The sequence below is a fragment of the Danio aesculapii genome, chromosome 24 (assembly GCF_903798145.1).
Source record: "Danio aesculapii chromosome 24, fDanAes4.1, whole genome shotgun sequence".
Taxonomy (NCBI): Eukaryota; Metazoa; Chordata; class Actinopteri; order Cypriniformes; family Danionidae; genus Danio; species Danio aesculapii.
The window spans coordinates 8,566,728-8,582,232 of record NC_079458.1 but is presented as its reverse complement, the minus strand read 5'-3'; the positions used below and the strand labels follow the sequence as shown (position 1 = coordinate 8,582,232).

Below are 15,505 nucleotides of genomic sequence, written 5' to 3'. Positions count from 1 at the left end.
ATCACAGTGAGTATGTTTACATGGACACCAATAATCTGATTTTAATACAATTAAGACAGTACTCTAAGAGTCTACCATGTAAACAGAGATTTTTGATGATCTTAATCTGACTAAAGTCATAATCGAACTAAACAGAAATCGAATTAAGACATGTGGAGTATGCTACTTTTATTATTGTTGACAAATTAAAAATAAAACACCAGAAATTACACGAAACTCTGGAGGAAATGTGGATAGCATGGTGACGCAATGACGTTAATCGAATTATGTGCTATAACATGTAAAATGAGATCATGAAAGGAACATTCAAACAGCAACTCATGTAAACACCTTAATCCTATTATTGTCTTATTCAGATTAAAGCAAATAATTCAATTACTGACGTCCATATAAACGTAGTCATTGTCAGTTTTTGCCAATATCATGCAGCCCTAGTCCAAATTCTGATAAAAATAGTAAGAATTCAGAGACATACACTAAATTGAGAATCGTTGAAAATAAATAAATAAATAAATAAATAAATAAATAAATAAATAGTTTCAGGATATCAATGCAAAAAATGCGAGGAAAAAGAATCTAAATTGAAACAAACTTTTTACTGTGAAGATAAAAAACGTAGAGTTACAAGTTCTAAACGAATAAACTTTTCAATTGTAAACAAAAAAAGTCTGAATCACATGACAAAATTAAGTGAGTTTTTCTTTCAAATAAGCCAAAGTAATACAAAGTAAAAAATATTGGTTGCCTTAAAAGGCTGAACATTTTTTAAAAGCTTTAATTTAAGCTGAATCAAATTAACCTTGAGTCATTTGAACTTAAATTGTATTAAACTGACCTAAAACAGCTTGCATAACTCATGAAATTAAGTTGGATTAACTTAGCTACAATTAACTAAAAACATATGTTGTCATGACTTATTGATCATATAATTTTTTCTAGTGCATACAATATTTTCCTTACCCCATTGGCAGATTATTTAGCTTATTTAAAGGAAAATTTTTATTTTGACATATTATTTCTTAAAACAAGATAATATTTTTTTGTTTGTCTAAAAACGCATATTGGTGTAACAAATTTCAGATATTTGGACCAGAAACAAGACATACATATATTAAAAAATATATATTTAGAAAGAAAAGTATTTTTGCAGTGCATTTCTGACCTTCTGCTGTTGAGCAAGTCTTCTGGAAAAGTCTAAAAGGACCATCCCGTTTGTCCGAATAGCGGATTGGGACTGAGCGACGAGACGTCAGGTAACACTCTGAACATTCTCTGTAGTTGTATTCGTAGTAAAAGGCTCCATGATTACACTAATTTACTTGAAGATCTGGCTGGTTTACCTGTCTAGGCGGAGATTAATAAAACATGGCTGACTCTGAAGGCTCGCGGTGTTGGGTTACTCGAGGTGATTATTTCTTTATTCTTAGGTGTGTGAAAGGGAAGAAGTTCATTCATTTTTAATTGGCTTCTGCCTCCTGAAATCCTCCTTTTATTTGGTGTGAGGGACAGAGGGCTTGTTATAAATAAAAGTGGGATTGCGGAAAGTCAGATTCAGTCTGGGAAAAGGACTAAAACTATTGGGAATTTATTGCAGCTATACTTGGGGTTATTTGAGATTTTAAAGCTAAACTCCCAGCCAGAGGGAATGGTGGTAAAACACTAGCACTAAATATTTGGTTAGAGCTTAAATGAGAATTTTCACACACTATATGGTGATCAAATTACAAGATCAGAATTTTTTGTTGATTTATTAATGTTGTCGATTAATTTAGACGACTATCAATTAACAACACCGGTTGCTTGAGAAATAAAATCAAAATCCAAAGGGATTTTGGATCAGCGACTTCAGTCACTATAGTACCCTTAGGTAGATATGCATTTTTATTTATTGCATGAGTTACATTTAATCATCTTTTTGAGTTCAATGTTAAGTTATTTGCTCTATGAATTTTTGTATAATTTATATTCCTCTTAAACTATTAAAGAATCTTATGCTTTTTATTAGATACAAATTTATTATGCTTTAAAATAATTTACATATTTTATTTGGAGCTTGTATAAGTTTTGGTGGTACAATTATATGGTTTATAAATTTGATTGTATTGATTTATTTAGATTTGCCATGTTTATTGAGTGTTTATCCAGGACACTCATGAAAAAGATATTACACATTTCAAGAGCTTTTGCTGGTTAAAAATAAACGGTAAAAATAAAAAAATAAATAAATAAACGAATAAAAATAAATAAATAAATGTTAAGACTATTAAATAAAATGTAAATAGAAAAACTTTAATATATTTTTATATTTATATATATTTTTAAAATATTTATTTTACAGTTATATAAATAAACTATAACTAAACAAAAGAGAAAGTTGAACATAATTATTTGCATCTAAATTGTCAAGATATTATTATTATAATTTTTTTATTTATTTACTTAATTTTATTGATTCTTTTCAGAACATATAACAAGTGAGACAAATAAATAAATTAAAAAAAAAATAATAATAAATAAATAAATAAAGTGCGTGTATATATTGTTTGTTTTTCCATGACTTTGGAAACCTTATATTCAAATTTTATAAATATATTTTCAACCTAACTTCAAGTAATCATCCGATGTCATCCAATATCAAGTAAAATCAACCAATAATCCAGCCTCAGTCTCACCTCGTGCGGTGTCCGGTCCAGTTTGCGAGAGCGAGTGCTGCGCTCTTTGTGATCTTTACTGATGTGAACCATTTGACCCTTCGTGCTTTTCCTGACCAGGTGTCGACGTACTCCAGGAACATCTTCAAAACGATGACCTGGAGGAGCGAAACAATAAAAACACCTTTATTGTTCACACATGAATGTCCTGATATAATAACAGCATAGTTCATTTTATTTGGAAACACCCATGCACTAATAAAATTCATTATAAAATAGATGAAAATCCAGCTAACAATTTTTGGTTCTCATTTCTGCAAATGTTTGTTGTTAGATCCTTAAAATATTGTTTTTAAAGATTTTATTTTGGTTAGAAAATGTATCTTAATAAAAGCAGAAAACGTAATTTAAAATGATCTGTAATTTTTGGATTATGCAAAACATTTCAAGAACATTGAATGAAAGTTATTTTTAGGTTATATAAAAACAACCTATTCACAATGTTCTGGGTTGCAAAATAAAAAGCTCCTAGAACTGTATTATTTAATCCTCAAAAAACAAATCAAACAGGGGAACAAATACTAACATTAGAGGAAAAGTGGCTCTCTGTGGCTGTATGCTAATAAAATCCAGTAAAAGCAGCAATATTGTGAAACTTAAAAAAAAAAAAAAAAAGCGTTTTAAATGTGTCATTTATTCCTGTGACGCAATTCTGAGTTTTCAGCTTCATTTCTCCATTTTACAGGGTCATGTGATCTTTCAGAAATCAATCTAATATGCTGAAACATTTCTCCCAGAGTGCTGTGCATTACTCAAATCAAGGGAATGACCAACACTCATTGGGTAAAATCTCACTGGCAGGGTTGAGGGGAAGGTCATCGCTTTTGTTCATAACACAAAGCTCATCAGGGTAAAATTACAAGACGGGCCCGTAGCCAGACACTGCAGGCTATTAAAAAAAAAAAAAAAAGGTCAGTGAAGAAACTGAAGGACATTCGACTGACTGGGATGAGTTTAGAAACAAACTCCAATCAAGAAAAGAGGCCAAATCCTTTTTCCCACACAACCTTTCACTTTTGATTCCAACAGCAACTTGTTGACAAACTGAACCATGTCCAATATGTAGTGGATGTGGACGTGAGCGATTGTTGCTCAATCATTTATATTAATTAATAAATTACACATTAATATGCACGTTATAAACATCTAAACTCCAACCCTAAACCCAACCGTCAAAGTTATTAACACCTCCTCCAACTGTCACAGAAGCACGTGCATTACAATGTCCTCCATGAACTGGACTAGGCCATCGTGCTACAGACTGCAGCGAGGACATCTAGAAAATGTCTTTCATCCAAAAAACATGTAATAAAATACACAAGTCATTTTCGCTCCATAGTGATGTTTTCACATGTAAATGTAATATTTTACTAGATATTTTTCTAAATATTAGTATTCAGCCTTACCCTCTGGGGTCTGAGGTGATTTTGGGGCCCTTAAGATGTTTTGACATGCACCGAATTATTGCAGCTACTTTTTACATAGTATTGGCCAATAGGTATTTTTTGTATTCCGTACAAACTGTGCTACAATAATATGTGAGAAATATTGATGTACATTCTTGTGATTTTTATTTTTAAAATATTATGCGTTGTTAGTAAGTTTGAAAAGAGTAGCTGAAATAAGGTCCAAAAAAAACACAGTGAATGGGCCTGAATAAGACTTTTGAGTAACCAGTCATGCAGGCTAGAATATTTACTTCACAATTATCTGAAAATTATTCTGTTCTCTCATTCAGACAACATTACAATGATTTACACTTCGTAAAGTCAGTTTTTGGGTCAGCGATTCAGTGCGTGTGTGAGTAAAAATGGCTAGGAATAATTCACACAATGCAATTTAAAGACTTAACAAGGTTAATTTGGTTAGTTAGTCAAGTTAGGGTAATTTCACTGGACAACAGTGGTGTGTTCAGTAGCCAATCAAAAACAGAATTTGTTAAAGGAGGCTAATAAATTACTCCAGAACAAAAATATAATAGGAAATACTGTAAAAATAAAAAAAATTGCTTGAGAATCACTTGAGAAGTATTGGAAAAAAATATATAAATAGACTTCTGATCATATTTTTTTCTTATGGAGAAAAAGTCGTATTTGTTTTATTTTGGCTGGAATAAAATCCGGTATACATTTTTTAAACCATTTTAAGGTCAAGATTATTAAGCATTAATATTATTATTATTATTATTATTATTATTACTAAGCATTCGATTGTCTACAGAACATCTATACAGTTGAAATCAGAATTATAAGCCCTCCTGAATTATTGGCCCGCCTGTTTATTTTTTTCCCTGAATTTCTGTTTAACGGAGAGAAGATTTTTTTTTTAACACATTTCTACACATAATATTTTTAATAACACATTTCTAATAACTGATTTATTTTATCTTTGCCATGATGACAGTAAATAATATTTGACTAGATATTTTTCAAGACACTTCTATACAGCTTAAAGTGACATTTAAAGGCTTAACTAGGTTAATTAGGTTAGAGTAATTAGGCAAGTTATTGTATAATGATGGTTTGTTCTGTTGACTATCGAAAATAAAATAGTTATTAAAACATATGTTTAGAAATGTGTTAAAAATCTTCTCCCCATAAACAGAAATTGGGGAAAAAACATAAGTTAAAATTTAACCTGAGGGTCAATAATTCTGAATTCAATTGTATATATAAAAGAAAATGCATATAAATAGTCCCTTTAAACAAGTTTTTCTGTAAATTGGTGTTGTAACATCCACAGGTAATCAGCAACTGTGTGGAGCGTATGCCAGCGGATGAGGCTTTCTCAGATTCATTAGTGCAAGCTGATGGGGAACATTAGAGAAGCTGCTGATATACAGCTGAAGTCTGATAAAGGTTTGCTCTGCTGCGCCACAAAAGGCTCTTGCTGTGAAGTATAGAGGGGTGCTTAGGACAAATCACCCGAGAGACCAAGAAAATTGTGGAAACTCTTGACTTGTACATGTTGCAATCCCAGAAGTCTGCGTCATGGACCTGCGCTTGATTTCTAATTGAATAGAGTGAAACTAGACAAAACAAGAATGAACTAAAACTACTAAATTGGTGTCAGTTTAATGCCTATAAGTGAAATTTATTGATAATAAATGCAGTTAAATATGCATTTTTTTAAATGTATGTTATTATTTAGCGGTTTTCTATTTAAATGCATTTTAAAATGTAAGTTAATGCTGAGATGGAAAGCTAAATTTTCATCTAGTTTGTGGTGTCTGATGATACTTCAGAAATCATTTTAATATGCTGCTATCAAGAAATCATTAATATTATAAATGTTTTAAAAAGCTGTCCAGCTTAATTTTTAATACTTTAATTTAATACTTAATTTTTTAATACTATTTTAAGATTTATTAAAGATCTAAATTTAATATGCATTTATTTGAAATGGTCTTTTGTAACCTTACAAACATCTTTACTTTCAGTTTTGATCAATTAAAAAAGAGACAGTTCAACCGAATATTATATTGTACAGTAAATTAATTAAAGATGTAGGTGACTTGATTTTCTTCATTAGGACATTAAAGACAATTTTAGCCGAATCAGTGATTTTAATCAAATTAAAATAAATCAATTTTCAAAATTAAAAACAAACACATACAAACAAGTCCAAAACAATCCACGTGGCTCCAGAGTTGACTCATTTGTATGCATTTATTTTTATTTTATTTCTTTTTAATTAAATAAACCGGTAACCATTGACAGCCATTATATTAAAACACAAAGGACTACAGACTAAGCTTATTTAATCTTCTACTAAAAAAAAAAAACTACATCTACATCTTGGATGACCTGAGGGCGAGCACATTACTAGGAAGTTTTCATATTTGGGTAAACTATCCCTTTAATACAACGCTCTCAAACTCATTTCCTTTAGGGCCACAGCTCTGCACAGTTTAGCTCCAACTCACACCTGCTTACTAGTCTCTAGTACTCTTGAACACCTTGATTAGTTCAATCAGGTGTGCTTAATTAGAGTTGGAGCTACATTGGAGCTGGAGTTGGATCGAGTTTGAGACCTATGCTTTAATATGTTCTTGTAAAATGAACAGTATTCATTTCTCTGAAAGTGATGACATCACAGGAAGGAAGGCTCTTAATGAAATTTGAACACTGGTGGCCAATATAACTGCGCTGAATGCATCTTAAAGGGACAGTTCACTCAAAATAACAATGACCTCACCATTTACTGACACTCAAGTTGTTATGAATTTTTTCCGTCTGTTCAACACAAAACAAGACATTTTGAAGAATGTTGAAAAAAAAAAAAAGCAGCTATTGACATCCCTAATAGGAAAACAATTCTATGGAAGTCAATAGTTGTTTTTTTCCAGCATTCTTCAAAATATCTTCCTTTATATTTACCAGAAGAAAGAAACTCAAACAGGTTTGGAACAAGTGGAGTGTGAGTAAAAATGGCAGGATTTTCAGTTTTGGGTGAACTGTCGACGCAACTGGAAGGGCGTCCACTGCATAAAAATATATGGCAGAGTAATTGGTGGTTCATTCCGCTGTGGCGACACCTGATAAATCAGGGACTAAGCTGAAAGATAGTAAGTGACTGGGTGAAATGTCAATTTAGCACCAGGTGAAATCAGTTGTGACACTAGTGATCAAACAGTGCGTGCCCATGTGTAGAAACTCACTTTTAATGCCATCCAGGTCGGCGGAGGCGAGGGTGCGTGCCTCGTATTCATCAGTGGGAATGCGCTGGTATTTGGCCTGTTCTGTCCCTGTCATATTGCCTGTTCGCCTTCTTTCCTGCAGGTCGTAGCTGCGACTCGACACACGGGGAATAGAGCCGTGGTCAGCAGCGCTCGGGGACACAGGAGCCGCTTCAGACGCTCTACCAGAAGAAAAAATAATATAATAATTAAAAAAAAAATGTATGATGTTCTTTTCTCAACATTAGGTTGCAGCTGAAGGGGCATCCACTGCATAAAACATATGCTGAGTGGAAGATTCATTCCGCTGTGGCAAACTTGAAATAAAAACTAGATCGAAGGAAAATGAATGATGATGATAATAATGTACAGTAGGTGAATTTTTCATCACATTGAAAAAATGCTCTTCAAGATTTTGTCTTGTTTTTAGTCCAACTATCTAAAAACTCTTAAAAATCAAGAAGCTTTTTCTAGACAAGCAAAAATATCATCTTGCTTTGAAAGGAGATTATTTTGCTTACCCCATTGGCAGCTTAATTTGCTTGTTTTAAGGAAAAACTCACCTAATTTTGACATATTGTTTCTGAAAACAGGACACTATTTTTACTTGTCTAGAAAAGAAAGAAATAATAGGACAACTACATTGCCAAAATTGCTTTTCTTACTTTCACTTATATTTTTTCCAGAAATAAGTCAAATTTTAAGTGGGTTTTTCCTTAAAACAAGCTGAATAATCTGCCGGTTGGATAAGAAAAATTACCTTACTGTAAGGCAAAGACAATATTATTTTACTTGCCAGAGGTGCGTTTCAGAAAACCATCGTTAGCCAACTAAGTTCGCAAGTTGCGTCATTACAAACATAGTTCATTGATTTGGCGTTTCCCAAATCCATCTTTCCAACTAACATTCGCAAACTGCGTCACAAACTTCTATGCTTGCAACTTCATCTCTGAAGGTGTAGTTAGAAACATAGTTCCTGGCTGTGTTCTATTCCCAGTTATCCCCATTACGCCCTATTCATTTAAAACATTCTAACATTTAAACTTGGAATTTTTTTTTTTTTTAAAGCATTAAAGTCATCTCTCTTAGGTGTAATTTGCTTTCAAAGTATTGTTACAGTTCCGTTTTAGCGATCTTCATGTTTACAATTGCGCTCCCTTCGAAGTGCACTTTGAAAACATTTGTGTCATTTGGACCACAGCCATGGCTCATGATGAAAGCTATAGGTGATCTATTATTTAAAAGCGGAATTTACATTACCTGTACTGTATATGACATGGGCCTGTTGGTTAGAACATTTCTGCAGTGATTTGCATGTGTCAAATTGTAAAAGTAGACTTAAAAAAAATAAAAAAATTAATTAATAAACAATATCCAACTTAATAATAATCGTCATCATGATAGTTATTATTATTATTATTATTATTATTATCAAAGTAGGATTTTTTTTTTCATTTCTTAATAAATAATAAATATAAACTTTCATTTCTTAATAAATAGCCCCATTATTTATTTATGTGATTTATATATGAGATTTGAATACGTGTTAGCTTTTGTAAGTGATTTTATGTTTTAGAATAGAATATCCAATATTCTCAATAATAATTGTAAATATGAACCCTATATGTTCCATTTGCATATATTTCAATTAATATGGAAAACTAGTGCATGTTTTTACCAAAGCTAATATTGGATTTTTTTTAAATGCCCGTGTGTGTAAAACAATATAATTTGCACTAAGAAATGATGGTGTTCTACTCTATAGAAGTTGTTACTCCACCCCGTTTAGAGCATCTTTATGGACATTTTGCATTATAACTAACATGGTTCAAATGATGGATCTTCAACAGAAACTACAGGTTTATATTCTGTATACATATACACACACACACACACACACACACACACACACACACACACACACAAACACTTCATAAAATACATTTAATACCACTTTAACACCATACAGAAAAAATAAGAAATGTGCAATCAATTTTAAAACACAGAATCCAAAAAAAAATCTTACCTGCAGTTTATCCTGAGTGTTTTTAAAGCTAAAACAGTAGAAATTAAATGTCCCTGTCATTGTTCACTTCAGTTCACTGGAGACCAGAAGTCAGTGTATGTAGAGAGATGTAAAGAGGAAAGGGACGGTGAGCGCTTTATAAGGTTACTGGTGTTTACGGCTGAATGATGGAGACAGTGCTGATGGAGAGCTGATGCCCTGCTGCTCTTTTAAATAACTGGCACTGGGAAACCAACAGGTTGTGTGTGTGTGTGTGCGCGTGTGCGTGCGTGCGTGTGTATATATATGTGTGTGAACACTGACAGACACTCGTTCGGTTTACAGTAAACCACCAGAAACACTGGATACAACCAGTATTTCAGAAGAGCGCATAACAAAACTGAAAATGTCGACAATGAGATGGCAACTTCTCCTTCAAAGAGAACACTACAAACATAGTTTCCAAGCTAAACAAAAGCACATGTTCAGGTCATATTTCACAGGAAAAATTATGAAACGCACAACTGCATAAATAATAAAAAATGTTTTTCTTATCATTCATAAATATTCATGGTTCACTTATTTTTTTCTCTACAATTTTCTGGATTCCTAGATTTGTTTTATGTGTTTCCATTGTGGAAAACACTACTAATCATACATCTATGTACATTTGGAAACTGCAAAAAAAACAAACAAACAAATAAATAAATAATAATATTAATAATAATATATTTTTTTAATAAACGAAATTTGAAATCTAAGATATATAAATAAATAAATACATTTAAAAAACCTAAAAATAAATAATTTAACAAACCATTAACCAACACTTTTAGTTCAAACTATTAATTAGCTGCTTATTAAAAGTTATTAGCTGGGTTTAGGTATGATTAGGGATGTAAAATAAGATCAAACATTATCAGTGCTAATAAATAGTTGATATCTTAATAGTAGGCAGGTAAGAAGCTAGTAGTAAATGGTGTGAGTTTTTACTTAAAACACTAAAGTGTTACCATATTAATTGATTAATTAATATCCATAGAACTGTTAACTCATTAATATTCATTAAGACAGTGTCATTATTTTCATGATTCTTTTTCAAGATTTAACAAGTTACATTCTCACTAATGTAATGCATCTGCATGATTTCCTTTGTATTTTTGTAAACATTAAATAAAAGAAATGAATAAACAAAAAGCTGTACAACAATATAGATTACTAAAACATATTTAAATCAATGTAATAAAAACCTGAAATTAAATTACTACCTCAGTGAATCCTGATTAGATTTAATTAATAGCAAATAATAAAAACGTTCATTTTTTAAATGAAATATTATTAATAAAATAATTAAATACTTTTATTTAATATTTTTTTATTTAAATATTATTAATAAATTACATAATTAACTATTATTATATAATTTCATTTTATTAATAATATTTAAATGAAATATGATTAATAAAATAATTAAATGATAAAAAAAGAAATACATTTTGTCTATTTTTTCCTTGTATTTTGATTTCTGTAGTGAAAAAGTGGCCAGGATCCACCTCAGCTTCACGCGATTCACCTTACTATGGTTTATTTTATGATAAAATACTTCAAATTAAGCTGGCTTAATATAGAATTTCCTTAATCATTTATAATCATATATATATATATATATATGTTAATATGTTAATATATATATATAATATTTCAGTGAATGTGTAGAGTATGTATGATCCAGATTTGAGCAGGACTCACTCTGTGGATGTGCTGTCCTGAGGCTCTGAACACACCGCAGACGTCGGCACAATCAATATTCCTCTTGTTGGAACAGGATCTGACGTCTCAGTGGTAGAAACATGAGGGTCATCATCTGACACAAAGAACTACACCGGAGAGAAATGACAGAATTAATGAAAAATATAAGATATTGTAATGCACAGACTATTCATGTAGAGTCTTAAGATCTCAAACGTATCATCATGAGCAACAGGTATTCATTTTGTTTTGCCTGCATGACTTAAAGGGTCGGAAAATGCTGACTTATCGATTTTATTTAAGCATTTTCAGCTAAAACAAATCTTGTTATTTTATTTATTATTATTATTATTATTATTATTATTATTATTATTATTATTATTATTATTATTATTATTAACTTATTGTATTTATCAATAATTATATTACTTTATGAATTATTTGTAATATTTCTTTTATTGTTAATTGTTGTGTATGTGTTTGTTGGACAATGTGTTTGAATGTTTAAAAAGTTAAATTGACCATTATTGAAGACATTTAGTGTTTACCTGAACATTGTCTTTTCTCTCATTGTCTGTTGTCAGTGCTGGAGTGACACACTGGTTTTCTGCAGACTCTTCTTCCTCCTCTTCCTCCTCATCTTCACCTTCCTCGATGGCCAGAGCACCGCTGGGGCTTGAACACACTTTGTGGGCTTTGCTGCTGCTCCGTCTCCTCTTCCTCCCGCTCTTCTTCCTCCTGTTGTCTCCCGGGAGTTTGGATAGAGGATGATGGATGTGATGGGAGGACTGACGGTGATCTGGAGGTCATTGCAATGGAGTTAAACTTCATGTTGGTGTTTTTTTGTTTTTAATCTTTCTAAATCTATAATATACAACACAATTTAATTTAACGCAACTGAATGCAATAAAATGGAATGTAAAGGAATGCAATGCAATAGAATAAAATGCAATGCATCAGAATCCAGCGCAATGTAATTTAATGAAATGCAAGGCAAAAAATAAATGCAATGCAGCAAAAGTAATGTAATAAAATTAAATGCAAACAAAATGGCATGCAATAAAATATAAAGCAATATAAAAGTAATACAAAAAGTTAAAATGCAATGCAACTAAAAGCAATGCAGCAAAAGTAATGCAATCAAAATAATTGCAAAGCAGTAGAATCCAATGCAAAGAAAAAATGCAATGCAATTGAATGCAATGCAACCAAGCAAAATGCAACGCTATAAAATTAACTGCAACAAAATACATTTCGACAGGATTAAATGCAATGGAATACACTTGCAAAAGAATTCAATGCAATGCAATGCAAGAAAATGCAATGCAATACTTTGCAAGGAAACAATGCAGCAAAATAATAAAATCCAATGCTATAAAATGCAATGCAATAAAATGCAATACAGCTAAAGTAATGCAATCAGTTATATAAATTAAATGCAAACAGATGCAATGCAATAGAATCCAATGCAACACAAGCCAGTGTAATGCAATAAAATAAAATGCAATGCAATAAAATGAACTGCAAAAGAAAAACAAACAATTTGACAGAATGAAATGCAATGGAATGCATTTGCAACAGTATTCAATCCAGTACAATGCAACGAAATGCAGGGTAGTATTATGCAATAAGATACAATGCAGCAAAAGTAATGAAATACAATTAAATGCAAACAAATACGGTGGAATAGAATTTAATGAAACCGAGTCCAGTGCAATGTGATAAAATGCAAAAAACTGCAACAATGCAATGCAACAAAATGCATTGCCATAAAATGCAATGCAGCAAAAGGCAAATAAATAAATAAAACGCAAGTAAATTCAAAGCAATAGAATCCAATACAATAGAATCCAGTGCAATGCAATAAAACGGAAAAAAATGCAATGGAACAGAATACAATGCAAGCAGGTAAAATGCAATGCAATACAATACAATGAACTGCAACAAAAAACTATTCAACGATGAAATGCAATTGCAACGATTCAACAAAATGCAATGTGACAATGCAATAAAATATAATAAAAATGCAGCAAAAGTAATGCAATCAAATTAAATGCAAACAAATGCAACACAATAGAATCCAATGCAACAGAATCCAGAGCAATGCAATAAAATGAACTGCAACAAAGCAGTTGAAGGACTCAACAAAGCACTCAATGACACTCGAACACCCTGTCAGAAAAGTCTAGTGGCTGAGAATGACCTTTTTACAGTGTCTGCCATAATGTTAATGTTGTTTTTTGTGTGTTTACATAGATAATTATGGCCACGATGTAAATGCACAGTATAGTTACGAGCTTATTGCCACATTATATCATTATGATAACATGATATAGTTGCCTTCAATGATTTCCTAAAGATAAATACCAAAAAACAACAATACTGGAATAACTACAGCAGTCGCGATCGTCTGATCTTATATGAAGCAAGAGATCGATGACATACGATGACATGTGCAGGTGCTGTAGTGGTGTCCAATTTTTTAGGGGTAAATTTTAAAGCCCTTCACCTTCACACTGTTCCAAGAGCCAATGAGAAGGGGTAGGGGTACAAAAATAGAACTGGGAATGGGTCAAAGTTAAGTAAAACAAAAAATATGGGCTGTGAACTTACACTCAAAGTCTTCTTCATTGTAGGAGCGGTGCTGATCGCCGGGAACTCTGGCAGTGGGACTGAGGATCTGCTGGAAGCGCTGAACCCCTAATGATTTGTTCAGGTCATCTTCCTCCTCTTCCTCCCTCTGTGGCACACGGACAGGTGAGGATGAAGACTCAGGCTGCAGGAGGACGCACAGGATTAGGCCAAAAAAGAAGAAGAAAAAAAACAGATCAAGACCCAAAATTACATTATTTATTTAAACATGCTATCTCCTAATTGCATTTATTTGGATTAATATTTATGATTTTTTTTATATTCTTTTATGTCTTGCATATAGATACTTTGGTTAATGACCTTGAGTGTTACAAAATTTTGCTTATAAATAATATGAATTATTATTTGTATTATTATTATTACTATGATTATTATTAGTAGTAGTAGTAGTAGTAGTAGTAGTAATAATAGTATTTTATTAGTATTATTATTATTATTACTATTATTTGTATTATTATTATTTGTAATATTTGTATTATTAATATTGTATTATTAATAGTATTATTATATTTTATAATTATAATTATTATTATTATTATTATTAGTAGTAGTAGTAGTAGTAGTAGTAGTAGTAGTAATATTTGTATTATTACTATTATTATTATTATATTTTATAATTATTATTATTAGTAGTAGTAGTAGTAGTAGTAGTAATAGTATTTTATTAGTATTATTACTATTATTTGTATTATTATTATTTGTAATATTTGTATTATTATTATTAATATTGTATTATTAATAGTATTATTATATTTTATAATAATTATTATTATTATTATTATTATTATTATTATTATTATTAGTAGTAGTAGTAGTAGTAGTAGTAATAATATTTGTATTATTATTATTATTATATTTTATAATTATTATTATTATTATTAGTAGTAGTAGTAGTAGTAGTAGTAGTAGTAGTATTTGTATTATTACTATTATATTTTATAATTATTATTATTAGTAGTAGTAGTAGTAGTAGTAGTAGTAGTAGTAGTATTTGTATTATTACTATTATTATTATATTTTATAATTATTATAATAATAATTATTATTAGTAGTAGTAGTAGTAGTAATAATATTTTTATTATTACTATTATTATTATATTTATAATTATTATTATTATTATTATTATTATTATTATTATTATTATTATTATTATTAGTAGTAGTAGTAGTAGTAGTAGTAATAATATTTGTATTATTATTATTATTATTATTATTATTATTATTATTATATTTTATAATAATAATAATTATTATTAGTAGTAGTAGTAGTAATATTTGTATTATTATTATTATAATATTTTATTATAATAATAATAATAATAATAATTATTATTATTATTATTATTATTATTATTAGTAGTAGTAGTAGTAGTAGTAGTAGTATTTTATTAGTATTGTTATTCATAAAATAATAAAAGCTGATAAAATATTAAAACCTGAAAAAAATAAAAACATTAAAAATAATAATAAAAAATAAAAATAAAAATAATCACACCAAGGTAAAATAAAATAGCAAAGAAAAAGAACAATTTTTTGTAAAATTTCAAACCAAAAACAGATTTTATTCACTTTTCACTTTAATCTATTTAAATAAAACTAGTAAATGTAAATAAATAAAACATGTTTAAATATTAATAGCAATTAATAATTATATAGTAACTGAAATCAAATTGCATGTTTTTTGTTCATTATTTCTGTGGTTGGCTGTTC

General features: G+C 30.0%; 1 protein-coding gene across 1 annotated transcript in view; it reads right to left on the bottom strand.

The window, feature by feature from the left end:
- Positions 1–15,505, bottom strand: part of slc4a2b (solute carrier family 4 member 2b) — an 86,841-nt gene that overhangs the window by 23,234 nt on the left and 48,102 nt on the right. Inside the window, exons 4-8 of the mRNA XM_056451007.1 lie at positions 13,757–13,919; positions 11,692–11,942; positions 11,144–11,271; positions 7,372–7,571; positions 2,673–2,809 (exon numbers count right to left, since the gene is read on the bottom strand). Coding sequence (XP_056306982.1) covers positions 2,673–2,809; positions 7,372–7,571; positions 11,144–11,271; positions 11,692–11,942; positions 13,757–13,919 — 879 coding nt within the window. The remainder of the gene's footprint in view (positions 1–2,672; positions 2,810–7,371; positions 7,572–11,143; positions 11,272–11,691; positions 11,943–13,756; positions 13,920–15,505) is intronic.